This window comes from Telmatherina bonti, assembly GCF_933228915.1.
Source record: "Telmatherina bonti genome assembly, chromosome: 6".
Classification (NCBI taxonomy): Eukaryota; Metazoa; Chordata; class Actinopteri; order Atheriniformes; family Telmatherinidae; genus Telmatherina; species Telmatherina bonti.
Window position 1 is genome coordinate 33,440,840 of NC_136624.1, and position 14,600 is coordinate 33,455,439.

General features: G+C 39.5%; 1 protein-coding gene across 1 annotated transcript in view; it reads right to left on the reverse strand.

The window, feature by feature from the left end:
• The window catches only part of LOC306757385 (low-density lipoprotein receptor-related protein 1-like), a 102,658-nt gene extending 96,600 nt beyond the window's left edge, over nt 1-6,058 (reverse strand). Inside the window, exon 1 of the mRNA XM_079242421.1 lies at nt 5,929-6,058. Coding sequence (XP_079098547.1) covers nt 5,929-6,025 — 97 coding nt within the window. The 5' untranslated portion in view covers nt 6,026-6,058. The remainder of the gene's footprint in view (nt 1-5,928) is intronic.
• Nucleotides 6,059-14,600: the final 8,542 nt, after the last annotated feature.

Sequence of the window (14,600 nt, forward strand, 5' to 3'; positions counted from 1 at the left end):
AAATCTTTTCAGTCTCCTGGTGTACGCCCAGCATTACACAATCTAACATCTTTTCCATCACTAGTTTTTGCCAGGTGACAATCACCCCTACAGTAATGATCCAATAGGAGACTTGTGCCTGTTTGCTTAGTTAAATCCAGGTAGACACTTTTGGGGGGGCTAGGCAGTGTATTTGGTTATTATTTCAAAGTTTGCTATCATTTTTTTTTAGGTTTTCTATCCTTAAAATGTTTCTGGCACATGATGAACATTATTAGGCTGGGTTTTTAGGATACCCCCCAGCTGGTGTATGGTCGCATTTTTTTCAGAGGGCCTTCCAAGACTGTGCACTATCCTCGCTCCTGAAATAGCCCCTTCTACATACTGTATCGCAACTGGAGGGACGTGAGCTTTAAGTGGGTCACAAGTTCTGAAAATTTTGTCAGCATGCAACCAGAACACTTTGCTGGAACACTGAGCACATCTACCCACATGAAAATAAAACATTTAAACAAACGTGAAGTAAACACAAGGTTAATTTTAGTGTAAAAACATCTCAGAATTTTAGCTTAATCCCAGTTTTGGGCCAAACTGAGACTTCATGTGGGTAACTGGGGATGTGAGAGCTCCTTGGAGAATCACATAGCTTCAGTGGCCTATTTTTCTTTTTTACATTTAGATTCCAGATCTAAAATGCTGTAGTGATGATAACAGCCAGCTGGAGTTTGTGAGATAAGTCAAAATGACATTTTCATTACAGTTATATGGGCTGAATAAAAGATTTTCAATGGACTTCATTGCGGGTATGTTACTCTTCCTGTTCTTTACTTTAGTCAAACTTTGAGAGTCATAACATCTTACCAATGCTTGAAAGAGGTTTTTTTTTTTTTTTTGGGGGGGGGGGGGGGGGGGGGTTATTACAGGTAACTGATAGAGCATCATACTAATTTTATCAGCATCCTACAACACGTAAGGGACTCAAGAACACAGATAAAGCAGCTTTGTGTAAAGACTTATGTTGGACATCACTAGTTAATTCAGTTCAGTTCAAATGTAACCTCTTAAACTTCTGATTTACTTCATCAGAAATAGTCCTTCCACTTAATGTAAACTTTTTTCTGTTTTAAAAAGACATTATAAGAATGAAATTGAAATGAAATAAATTAAACTATTTCACATGCTGACCAAAAACACATTAAATATGCTCACATGACATTAGAAAATTGTTCATGTTATGTTTGTCAGACAAAGAAAAGCAGACTAACTTTAAATGTATGTTTGTCACACTGAATTAAAGCAAAAAGGCAAAGTGCATGTGGCTTTGTGTACAATGGAGTTCGCAGCTCAACATAGCAGTAATGTGGTGTCAGCTAACCTCTTTGTAAGTTGTGCTGGCCTGTTATGTAACGGGTCAACTGGACAAAGAAGACGCATACAAGCATGCTGAAAGGGGGAGTATCCCCAACTAGTAATGGCTTCAGACATGCAATAGCTCAACTTCCCTCTCATGAGTGTAACTTGGACAAGGGATGTGGTCCAATTAACTGGCCGGGTCAAATTCTAATCATAGCTAGACTCAAGTGTAAATGGAAACATGCTGACTTATTAAAATACACAGACGATCTTTGATATGGGTGAAATGGACAAGTGTCCAGGACACAATCTGTTCAAGAGAGGCCAAAAAAGACCAAAAAACCAGCTCCACACCCCCAAAAAAACTAAATATTATGTCAATTATGGCATTCATTTTAAGATTTTACTAATTGTTCTTAAATGATTAAACGGACTGACACCAATATGCTCAATCAGACACCACACTCCATCAAGAGCAGTGAGATCTGCAGATAATCTCCTCCTGGTCCTTCCTAAATCCAGACTTAAAACCGTAAGAGAATTTCTTTCAGTGCATTTTATTCTTTCACTGACTGCAGTCTATTTCAGTATTTTTATTTATTTCATTCTGTTTTAGTTTTTACATTTCTCTTAGTCTTTCACACATAGTTTAGTCTTCTGCTTTTAAATGACTATGAACTAAACTAAAATTCCATCTCACATACAATGATATTTTGTCAACTGTCTAAAGTGATAGTTATTTAGCTAATTTGGGGTGTTTTATTTCATATTCCTTATGTATTATATTATAAATATTTCATTTAAATATATTGTACTTTTATATAAAATTCAAAGTCACAGAAAACCACAATCAGCTGCCAGCCAGGATGATGAGTATTTATTTCCTTAGCCACATGTGTTTCCACTGCTGTCTATTTTATTCTACAGTCATTTAGCAGATGCTTTTATCCAAAGGGACTTACATACACACTCATACCATGATAGACACAACTTAGGGTTCAGTGTCTTGCCCAAGGATACTTCAGCATAGTCAGGGAAGCCTGGAATTGAACTCCCAACTACTCATCTACAAGCTGACTGCTCTTCCTCCTGAGCTACAGCCGCCCTCCTAGGCTGATGACCATTTGCTTAAAGATTCACTCGACTGTCTCTATTCTCCAGGCAGATGCTTTTATCCAAAGTGACGTATGAGAAGCGATCAGCTAACCTAAGCACATATCTTGTGAGTGGGAAGAAGCTGGAGTACCTGGAGAGAACCAGCTCCAGTCAGCGTCCTTTTCTTGTGAGGCCGCAGTGCTTACCACTGTGCCACCGTGCTCCCCTCTTCAGGCCCATTCAGGTGAGTTTGCGCTCACACATCTGCACATACACACATGCACCCTTGTAGAACTTCTTACTTTCACGAGTACAAAATTACTGCATACCACTTGGCAACTGGGATGCGTCACCAAGCCGGAAATATTCAACCATATAAGACAGAACCGCAACTGTGATCATGTATTTAATAAGAAATGTGTCTCACAGGAAGTCAAACTTCCTCAATGCAGATGAGACCAGTTGGTTGTGCTCATCATGTCCCCTCTCAATGGAAGAAAACTGTAAGCTAAGATTTGTTCAAAGGTCACAAAATGTGTCTCCAAGCACTTCCTACGACCAGGAATTATCCTCACAAATCTTTTTGTTTGAACAAATATTTATACTTACAGATTTGAACTAGTTGTGGCAGCAAAAGCAATAAAACTGCAGGTTGAATGAGTGCAGAACTTCCTCTGCCAGGAGCAGTGTCTTCCTGGAGTACCAGCTATGTATACAGACGTAAAAGTGCTTCTGTCGTGAAGGGATCCATTTGGACACTTGTCTAATTTCCATGCTAAACTAAGCTAAAACACTGAAAATACAGATCCAACAGTTGTGTGCTCTCTTTAGGGCAAGAATGTGACAAAAGCATGTATGTAAACTACTCATTTAAGGCTTAAAACAGGGTTTTTTTTGTGTGAAATACACAGTATTACATACGGGCTCACTCTACATGGTTGAATCTTAATGTGAACAGAACAAATTACACCTCAAGGACACAAACAAGTTGTATTGTTGATCAGTGTCTCTCCACAGTTTCATGCCAGCTGAAATGTATTCTCGCAACAGAACAAGAATTCCTTGTTAATGTTAAGCTGCATCAACCCTAAGTATAATTACCCCTCTGAGTTTTATTTAACCTCAGAGTTGTTTTTCTTCAGAGTAAGCTGCGTGGTTGAGAAGTCGTGTTATTTAAAGTATTTAAGCACAAGCTAGCTGGGGGGAAAAAAAATCAGAAACGCATATTTAGAGCAGATTAAAATCAACTTTATTAACTGCTGCACCTCTAAATGCTGAACATGAGATAAGAGATTAGCGACACATATTTTCCTTCTGCTTTCACATGTCAGTAAACAGAGAAGTGGCAAACTTTTAGCCCTTTGGAGAACACTGTTATGTCAGAAAACCCCCCACTAACAGCAGAATGCATCCACCAAATGTTGCAGCAGAGACTGCCACGGGGGGTAAAGTACCAGGAGTGCTAACTGAGGAGGAATGAGCCTGCATTTCTTCATCTTAAGGGGTTTAAGATGTAAATTACTCAAGTTAAAAATGTCTAACAAAATTTTTTGTTTCTTTGTTTCAGCTCTTAAAGCTTTTAGGGGGGACTGTAACATTTGTAAGGGGCCACTGATCTCTTTTTGCAATGACATCACTTTCACTGAGTGAATTGATGTGAATTATTTCATTAGGGCTTTTTGCACAGGGCGCCCAATTAGCAGCATTCGCTAGACAAGCTGAGATTGTTCATCGAGGTCTCTTCAGGCTAGCGAAGAAAAGTTTAGACCCAATTAAACTTTAGGGGTTGTTGGAACCCCGTGGCCTTTATGCTGCCTTCAGCACATAGAAACCAAAGGACGAATCTTAGTAGAACTCTGACAAATGAAAGAACATTTACAAGCAACATATGTCGTTCAAAGAGAAAATAAGAGGCAATTAAAGAGGTTAAAAAGCCATTTTGCTCTGCTTGAAAGGGAGAAATGCAGTGTTACGTCCTAAAAAAACATCTAACTTGCTCATAAGCTATGATGAATGACTGATTATCAATTATTTGTCCGTTCACTAGTTTTAAGTCCAATAAAGTTTAAGCTGCATGTGTGTTACAATTACAACCTGAATCACAAGTCTCACATTCAGTCTAACAGAAAAACAAACATTGCACAATCTTCATCAACGGTAAGCGTATCTCAGTATGCACCCCTACATCCCAGTGGGTTGGCAAACTCCTCTGTTATACTGCACAAGACTGACTCATCAAATCAATGCGATACAGCTCTGAAGGAGGAAGATTTCACTATAACAGTAACTACGAATCGGAGCAGAAGCTGTTTGTTTTAAGGCAGGATTTCTCAGCTGTTGCTTCAGACTGATGAGGAGGGAGAAACTGCAGGTGATTGCAGGCTATACAAGTCGGTCTTGAAGGTGGTAATTTGTGTGGATTTTGCTCCCTAACAACCTCGCAGCACAGCATTGCCAAGTGAACTGAGATGACTTCAAAGGCAGAGGGAAGAATTTGTGGCTTGATGATGACTCTCACAAACAGGCAGAACGTCCTGGAAAATCCTGCCAAATTCACTGAATTGTCAAATCTGTCTCGGCGAACTCGTCTTCGGGAACAATGTTCCCTTATGTTACCAAACAAAGGAATGTCCAAGTGGAACTGTGAAGCTTAATAGTTTCCATAACTTGTTCTGCTTTGTGGAAACTGTGTTTACAAGGTGGTGATGAGGGTGGGGGTGGTGGTGGGGGGGTGTTCAGCACCTGCCTACCTATAGATCCACAATTGGACTAATGGGATCCAGTATGTTCGAGCTGCCAACCCAATCACAGCCTGTCCTCAGATGCCTGCCTGTTGCACATCTTTTCTTATGGATGAGGGGAAAAAAACTTAGTGATGGTGGAATAAACACAGATGGATCTGATCCTTTAATAAAGCATGATTCATCAACAACTTATGCCCAAAGTATCCCAGAGGTGATTGATTGAGAGAGATGCTGTCATCACATCAGCATCAAAACAAAAAGCTGATTAACAAAAAGAAGCCTGATTTTTAAAAAAAATCTTTTTTAAATCTGCTGAATATGAAGGCTGCATAGCAGACATGACACGATCCTGTATCTGTCTCTGTCACTAACCCCACGCAGATGTATCCACCTATAAAACATGAGATTTTTAAGTAAATAGTCGGGCCTGTGCTGCAATTTCATCATTGAATGCGACTGGAAAAGCGTGAGAGCGTTTCCATCAAGCGCAGGGCAAGTTAAAAAAAAACCAAAAAAAAAACCAACCATGCTATCACTGCTGTGACACTGCAACAGTCATGTTACACTGAGACAGAAACAAAAGAGCAGTTTAATAGTCTCGCCTCGGCTTCATTCCCTCCACGTTGCTCCACTCCATCGACATTCCTCCAGGGTACAGTCTACGCTTGCAGCATGCAGCCACAACATAAAAACCAGTCTGCATACACTTAAGGACTGTAGTTCTTCTGCAGTAAATAACTGAATCAGTTTCGCTTACCATCAACAGCCCTCGCCTGGGCGATTACTTCCAACCTGTGTAAGAATCCCAGGAGGAGCCATCCTGCCACCAACACGCTGGCCGTGATGCGCGACATTGTAGCCTATCTGGGAAAGAATCTTCGTCATAAATCGCCTCTTGGTCCTGTCAAGCTGGAGGTTGCAGACAGGCGACGACGTGGAAGCGATGATGCTCCTCACTGGAAAGCCGCTTTCAAGGTGCGCAATGGAGCCGCTGTGTGCGCGCGCTCGGAGGGGTTTTGGTGGAGTGTCAAGGCAAAGAAAGAAAAAAAAAAAAAAGCTGAGGCTTCTCCCAGCCTGAGGTTTGATCAAGGGGTCCTTGGGTGCATGGACAGTCCTGCCACAAAGGCTAGCAGGCTGAACCAGTCATCAAGCCGTGGTCTTAATTTGCAGCCGCGATGAAGGAGGTCTCGCGCCTGTAAACCATCCAGTTGTCCGTCTTTTGTTCTCCCTGTCTTGGTAAAAAAGCCCACAAGGAGAAATAAAGACTGCTCCCCAGCACCTCAGCCGCTGCTGGCTGCAGATTGAGACTCAAGCCTCGAGCCCCAGTCAGTCCGAGTGACGTCGCAACATCAGCGGCTCAGCTGGCCCTCCCCTCCTCCTCCTCCCCCTCCCCCTCCCCCTCCCCAGCACCAGACACCATTCACCTCCTCCAAATCACACTCACATGTAAACCAACATGCTTCAGAGCATGCTGCTCTCCCTGTCTTCCCCAGGGCCGGATTAAAAGTGCAGAGGTCCCTGGGCCCAGAGTGTTCCAGGGCCCCCCTTCCCCACCGCAACATTGTGAAAATTGTGAATGATACACTGTGAAACGACATTTCTGACATCTCTCAGCCAATGGTATAAATAGCAATACACCATTGGTAGTGGTGTAACTATCTGGCTTTTATGTACATTTTGTTTCATGTCCAAACTGCTGGTGTTTGCCCTATGTGGCCCCCATATGGGCCCCAAGTGGGCGTGGGCCCATAATTCCCATTGGATAACCCGGCCTTGGTCTTCTCCACTTATTGGCTTCTTTTAAAAGAAGAACTAATCCTCCTGGTGCTTCATCAGAACTCACAATTAACATGTTTAATAGTAGAATTAAACAAATGAAACATGTTCTGAAATAGGTAATGAAAAGGTGACTTGATCTGTTGGGTATGGTTGTATGAATTTGATGAAACAACAAAGTGTGTTCAGTGAGAGGCTTCTTCAGGTCAGCTGTAAGACTGAAAGATACATAAGATCACTCCTGTCAGCAGCCATCAGCCTCCGCAACAAGACCTCCTCAAATTAATTATTATCTACTACAATATTGAATTTCCCTTTGGGGATTAAAAAAGTATTTTTCATTTAATTTAATTTCACCTCTTAAATGAAGTGTCCCCAACTAAATGGGATTTTAACTTTAATGTAGATTAAGTTTGATTCTGTTGCTCCAGAAGGGAAAATTATGTTTGTTACATACTTGACCAAAATGATTTTCCTCGCTCCCCGCTTTATTTTTTACATCTGTATAATTTGTTTGTCTTGTTTAAGGTGTAAAATAATTCTTTTTTTTTTTTTCCAGATTATGTTTGTGGTGCTTGTTGACTTCATTCAATCTATGTGCCTTTTTCATTCCTAGGAAGGCTCCCAGCCAGGATACAGCTTTCAAAGATGTTCTTTGTTCTGCTGCTTTTGTGAGCTTGGTAGAGTGCCACATGAACCTGTCCTCCACCTGCTGCAAGTTCTAGTGGGAATAGCCCTGCAGTAGTAGTAGAGAGAAGATTTATTTGGCATTCAGCCATTTCTGCCCTTTTGTTTCCCGAGCCAGAAGTGACTGTATTTGGACAAGGGACTGTAACTTTAAATATTGACACCAAAGTGAGTTCTAATATCTATTCAACTATTGCATTATTATTATTATTCTAATGAATCAGAAGCTCATTGATTTGATGACTCAGTATTTCATGAAAAACAAAGCTGGTTTGTTGGAACCAGATGTGTTTTGGAGCCAGAGCCCAGCAACCATTAGTCAGACTGTTTTCATTTCTCACTGGTTTAACTTTGGACAGCCAGAGACAACCTCCACCATTTATATACAGTGTATGAAAAAGACCCCTTAGACAGATGGATGCTATCAAAGATGGTCAAAATAATTATCTGACAGTCAGTAATTAAACATTGAAATGAATGTCTTCACATAGACTTCACAAGGCCTCCATACAGGTTTGCTTTTAGCTGCAGCGCAGCTGACATTTGATGAGATTTTGAGGAGCCGTAACTCAGTCATGTAAAGCAATTGTGATACATTCTGTTTGTGAAATAAGGAATTTGAAGGTTGTATTCATTGAAATGGGACATAAAATACTTATATAGGGAAGTTATCCTGAAAATCTGATGCCTCACTTCATTATCTTTACTGTTCAGTGGTGTCTGTGGCCATGACTGGTGACTGATGCATGCCTCCGCCTGCAGCACCAATGAAATTTCTCGCCAGTGTTGTGAGGAGAAATAAGAGAAAGATTAAATGGTTGTGGAAAACTAAGCTGTCACTGTGAATGTACCTTTTTATTTTTTTTATTATTTTTTTTCATGTCGGTTTGGTCGGGAGGTTGTCCTGAGCCTGTTGTTATGCTATGAGGAGCATGGGGGAGGACGTGAAATAGGATTACATTGTTTCCCTGAAAAAACTCCCATCTAAGCCGGCATTCCGGCCAGCTTGTAGGAGCTGACTGTACAGCAACAAGTGCAGGAACCCTTACAACTTTTCCATGTACAATACTAACAAATAAATCAATAAATAAATATTTTTTAAAAAAGAAACTATGCTTGATTAGTCAGAGTTTTGCTCTGTCCGACCATTTGAAGTACAGCAGAGCGCCTCTCTCTTTTAAAATCTCCTTCTGCCATCGAGCTTGTTGTGTAAACTGTCAAGATTCCTGGCAGGAGTCCTCTTGGCAGGAGTCCTGTCGATGTACTGGGATCCTGAATTAAATTATTTTTTAAGTGTTGAGTTAAGTTTAATTATTCTTTCAGAGCCATTGAATTGGAAAAGATAAATTGTGACAAGGGCTTTTCTAACTTTAAAGTCGGTTGTCAAGGTGCTTGACGAGACCAAAGACAAAATTTTTTCGGAGAATATTACAAACAGCAGATGTCACAAACCAGCCATGAATATATTGGTTTTGGCATGTTTTCTTGGCGTGGATCATAATGACAAGTGGGCAGAAAGTGTTAAATTATATGGATATGTCCAATCCCACTCTGTCCAATTATTTACTTTTCTGTTTTGCTTTTTCATATTCCAAGTCCAAAAGATGCCATCATGTCTTTTCAACAAAATATGCCCTCAAAATATAAACGTTAACAAAGCAAATAGATGTTCTGCTAGATTTATTTATATCCCAAGCTGACTCTAAACTGTTTGTCCAATTACATGGAAAATTTTTGGATTTCCAGACAAAACAAAACAACTGCCACTCGGTTGTAAAAGTCAGACGGTAACAAAAACCAAGAGGAGGCTTTTAACCATAAATCTCTTCTTGGCACAACACAGCAGCCAGAACATCTTTCTGCTTGCTATGATACTGGACGGAACAAGAAAAGCAAAATAAAATAAAATACTATAAAATGAAATAAAATAAAATAAAATTAAATTAAATTAAATTAAATTAAATTAAATTAAATTAAATTAAATTATGCAAACTCACATCCATCCAGAACTTTTATTTTATTTTTAATCTTTGCCTTTACTTGGAAAATACTCAGATCAAACGCTGCCAACCTTCTGGCTTCAGATCAAGGCCCAAAGCACTGCCTCTGGTTCTGTGATTTAATGCACAGACATAAGCCATTTAAGTCATTCACAAGCTGATAGCTTCATTAGTATATTTCTGTATCTCATTGAAAACTACCATATTTCTAATTAATTTCATATAGCTGATGACTGCACATTCTTACCTCAAATACACATTTCAGACAGTACCAAACAGAGTTTTCTGCCAGGACCTTGTTATGCTGCCCAGACAGAAAAAACACATATCGAGGGATCCTGATAAGTAAATTTAACATCCACTTTTCAGCTCTTTGTCATCCTTGTTGTTTGTTGTAGTGACAGGCGGCCACTGAGGCAGCTGAAGCCATGTATAAACTTTCTGTACATCACTGACACCTAGTGGGTCTACACTGGCAGAACCATCCAAATCCAAAGAACAAAGGATCCTTTGTGTCAAAAAGGAGGAAGAACAGTCTTGTTTAAAATACTTGAGAAATGACTCACACCCTGAACCATTCTGTTAGTTTCTCCAACCTTTTTTAGACAAACTTCATAAAATGATAAAGAATAGAAGAGATGTTAAGTCAGCTCACAATGAGTTTGAGCCCAAAATATCCTATTAACATTTTACTGGCAAGTGAGAGAATGTCATCATCACTTATTGGAAGAATCTCAGTCTCTGCCTTATGTTATAATATACTTGATCTCAAACTTAACAGGAAGCTTTAGGAGAAATTGCTGTTTTGATAAAAGCATCTTTCATCTGTTTATTAAAATAAAGCTGTGACAATTAAAGAGGCAGACACTCAGTAAAGTACTTCAAACAAGCCTGATGTTTATTCAGTTGGGAGACCCTCTCCTGTAATCTAAATACTTTTAAACCAAATGTTTTTTATAAACTAAAAGCAAGATTTCATGACAATTGTCTGTGCACACAACACTCTGCGCACCAAACTTGTTTTATTTTTTATTTAACCTTTATTTAGCCAGGTAAAATCAGTTGAGAAGAACTTCTCAATCACATTGATGACCGACATTGTGTGACACAGCTTGGAGCGACACTGAGGTTTTCAATAATAAATATACAGAGGAAATGCTGAACGTAATCAAACATCAAACACCCAGGCACAAAGCGCAGGCATGTGAAACACATGCTCTATCCATAATTTCTTGGCCACTTGACCTCAAGATGACACTGTTCTTCCAACCTCAATAGAAATATTTGCATCACTAAATGTCTCTGATTTCATATTAATTGCATCACTCCATGTAAACCAGCTGGGATGTAGCTGCTTACAAAGCCACTCTGCTTTAATGTTTAAATGCTGTCGTTTCAATTTTGTCATGTTAGATTTACATTACTGGAATTTTTTAATCCATCCATTCGCTTTTACCTCATGCTGCTAATTCCATGTCAGGGTTGCGAAGAATCTGGAGCATATCCCAGCAATAAGCAGGCGAGAGGCAGGGTTATTGGGATTTTTATATACTGTAAACTATAGGAAAAACGCCTAGACACAACTTAGATCTTCATGAAGGAAATATTCCTGTTGAAAAGCTTTATTTATTGCACAGTGGAATATCTTAAGAACAAAATGATCGATGGAAACTAAAATCATTGACTGATGGAGGTGTGGATTCAGACTCATCCTTAAAATATACAGGTTGATCCATCATCTGTGGAAAGTCTTTAAGACGATTGAAAATGTGTTTCAGTAGTGTGTGTGTGTGTGTGTGTGTGTCCTCCGCATGCTCGTAATGCACTCCATACGGTGTCTGGGCATGCTTCTGCTGAGATGTTCTCTCAAGGGATCACCTCCCAGACCTCAACTCCAGCCACAGGAAGTGGAGTATTGTCATGCATCAGGAGGAGTCCAGGTTCAAACGTAGCAGCACATCGTCATACATCGTCTCATCTGGGTACTTAATGGAAGTCTGGGTACCTCAGGTCAGCGAATTATGATCTGTATGATACCTGCAAAGATATGCTTCCCCAGACCATCACTCTAGACTAGTGGTCAATCTAGAGGATGTTGCAGGCAGAAGAATGTTCTCCAAGGCATCTTGACAGTGTTCTAAGACTGTTAAATGCACAGATGTGAACCTGCTCTCCTTTGTGAAGAGCACAGGCCACAAATGGCTAATATGCCACTGATGTAGCTGCACAGTATTGGGCTGTGAGCTCAGGCCCCACTGGTGGATGTTGAGCCATCATACGACTCTCATGGAGTCATTTTCTGACAAAAACATGCACATGAGTGACCTGCTGTTGTCAGTTTTATAGTTCTCTGACAGTTCTCCTGCTGTACTTCCTTGCATACAGGAGAAAATGGCAGTCCTGCAGCTGATTGGTTGTCCTTCTACGGTCCCCTCAACGTCTTCTGGTTCCTAGCCTGTCTCCTGGTACCTCCTCCAATGACATTGTGCTGGGAGACACAGTAAACCCTCTAACCATCCTGGATGAGCAGATACTCCTTAGCGGTGAGGGCGCTGGCAATATGTAAATGTAACCAATGATCAGCTATAAAGGTTGATAAATGGTGTCTGTGGTAATCACCTGCGAGACCATTTTCTTATTAGGGACTTGCTAATTACCTCTTGCCTCTTTTATATTTATATATATATATATATATATATATATATATATATATATATATATATATATATATATATATATATATATATATATATATATATATATATATATATATATATAATGCATCAAACATTAGAATTAAACTTGTGGCAGGATGGCAAAGACAACATTAATTCTCTAACTAAATAAGAGTATTAGAAGAAAGATTCATTTATAATCGCTGCTGTTAAGCATTGACAGCATCATCTAAAAGCTGCATGACTCTCTGCCCGTCCACAGAGCTGAAAAACAAACCCAGTTGTTTTTTTGTTTTTTTTCACTTTCCAAACTTAACACTGAATGGCTTCATAAGGTAATCGCTGTATGTTATATGAGACCGCTACCTTTCTATTTTCAATGTTGATGTGCATAAGGAGGCAACTTTTTCTCCTCAATAAGTACAATTCATGTTTCCTTGTGACAACAATTTTGATCTCTGCCCATATCAGAGTGGTGTTTGTCACAATCTACCAGCAGATGGAAGCATAACACAGACAGTCGAGATCATGATAAACCTACAAACCCTTACTAACTTCCTTTTAATGTTAGCTTCACCACAATGAATTTTCCAAACACTTATCAAACTAAACCATTAGTTGCCTCTGCCATCAGAAAGCAATTCAGATACTATTATGTCTGTAACTCCTTTATCTTAGTTTTCACCTCTCTACTTCAGGAAATGATTTTAGAAGCTCCTTCCAGTTTAGTGCTTCAAACACAGTCAGGTCACCTGATTATTTTCCTTTGTTAAATATCATTCAATTCATTTTAAACTTTTTTTTTTAAATCATCTTTTGGTTATAAGTTAAAATAAGAATGTTAGAAAAGAAAATAAATACATTTATATTTTGAATAAAGACTTGTGAATTAAAAATAGGATTGCCATCAGACTCTACAAATTCTAATTCTTGCACTGATTGAACACACACACCCACACACACAGTCCCTGTCTCGGATCAGTCATTGGTCTCATTTGCAGGAGGACTAAGAGGACTCTGCTTTTCTGCCTGCAACTTTCTTTCCAGTGGAGTTGGAGTAAGTGAAAACACTATTCATCTGGTCTGTGTCATGACTGGAGCAAATATTTCATGCGTCATTCTTTCATCCATGAGCCGAGGACGATGGAGCACCTCCACCCAGTTTACTGCAGCTGTGATGGAAGCCAGCTTGAAACCCATAGAGCACAGACAGATCAGCGTTGATTCTTGCACTAACTTGATTACAAACCAGCTAATAGAATATGGACTAATTAAAGATTTAATATCTCTATCTGGTGATTTAAACAAGCTACTAATTAAACTTTTCTTCAAATGCCTACCGCATGCATCAGTCCCTGATCTACATTATGATTTGGACCTACATCATTACTCATCTTCTGCTCTCTCTTCGCTGGTGCTCTCTCCCTCCCTTCCCTTGGTTTAGAGCCAGATGGATTACCTCATCAATCAAAGTTCCCAGAATCACGTCCTTTATGTGTGTGTGTGCCCCACCAATGCAGTGTCTCCCCTCAAATGGAAGACAGCTTGCAGGTGTTTGTTGCAGCCATTTTGAGGGGAAAAAAAGAAAAAAAATCAAGTTATTATATTATCATTCATCTGCAGAAAATGGCTAATCTTTCCCATACACAACTGCCTTCCAATGCTAGACTACAAAATTGGATTATCACAATAAATGCGGGAGGGGTGCTTTATAATGGACCAAAAGCTTTTTAAATTTGATAGATATAAATAGATTATAAGAAGATTATAAAGATTAAGGATTGCAAAAAGCTCAATGAGAATAATGTATTTATCTTATATAGTAAAAAAAAAAAAAAAAAAGAGTATTTATAAGACATTTTAGAAAGGCACTTTTACACAGTTCTTAAAAAGAGCAATGATTTGGTAATATAAGATCTTTTTCCTTTTTTTTGCATTTCTATAGTGAGTAATGCATTTTATTTGGCTGGACAATGAAGTTCATCACTTAAAAAATAACTAAAATTTCCTCAGATGATGTCAGAAAAATTATTAAAATAAGTATTCAAAGATCTTGACCCCTTGTTCGTATCTTCAAACCCAGGAGAGGAAACTTTATGGCGCAGTACAGTCAGTTTTTTTTTCTCTCCCTCCTCGAAAGGAACAATTATGGAGCGGGCAATGCTGATAACACCTAAGGAATTTGAAGCATGCACAAACAGCCCTTCCCCCATCCGCTTGGCTCTCTCCCTCCCCTTCCCCCTTACCCTCATCCCCTTCTCTCCTTTCCTCTCACTCCATCACCGGCCTCT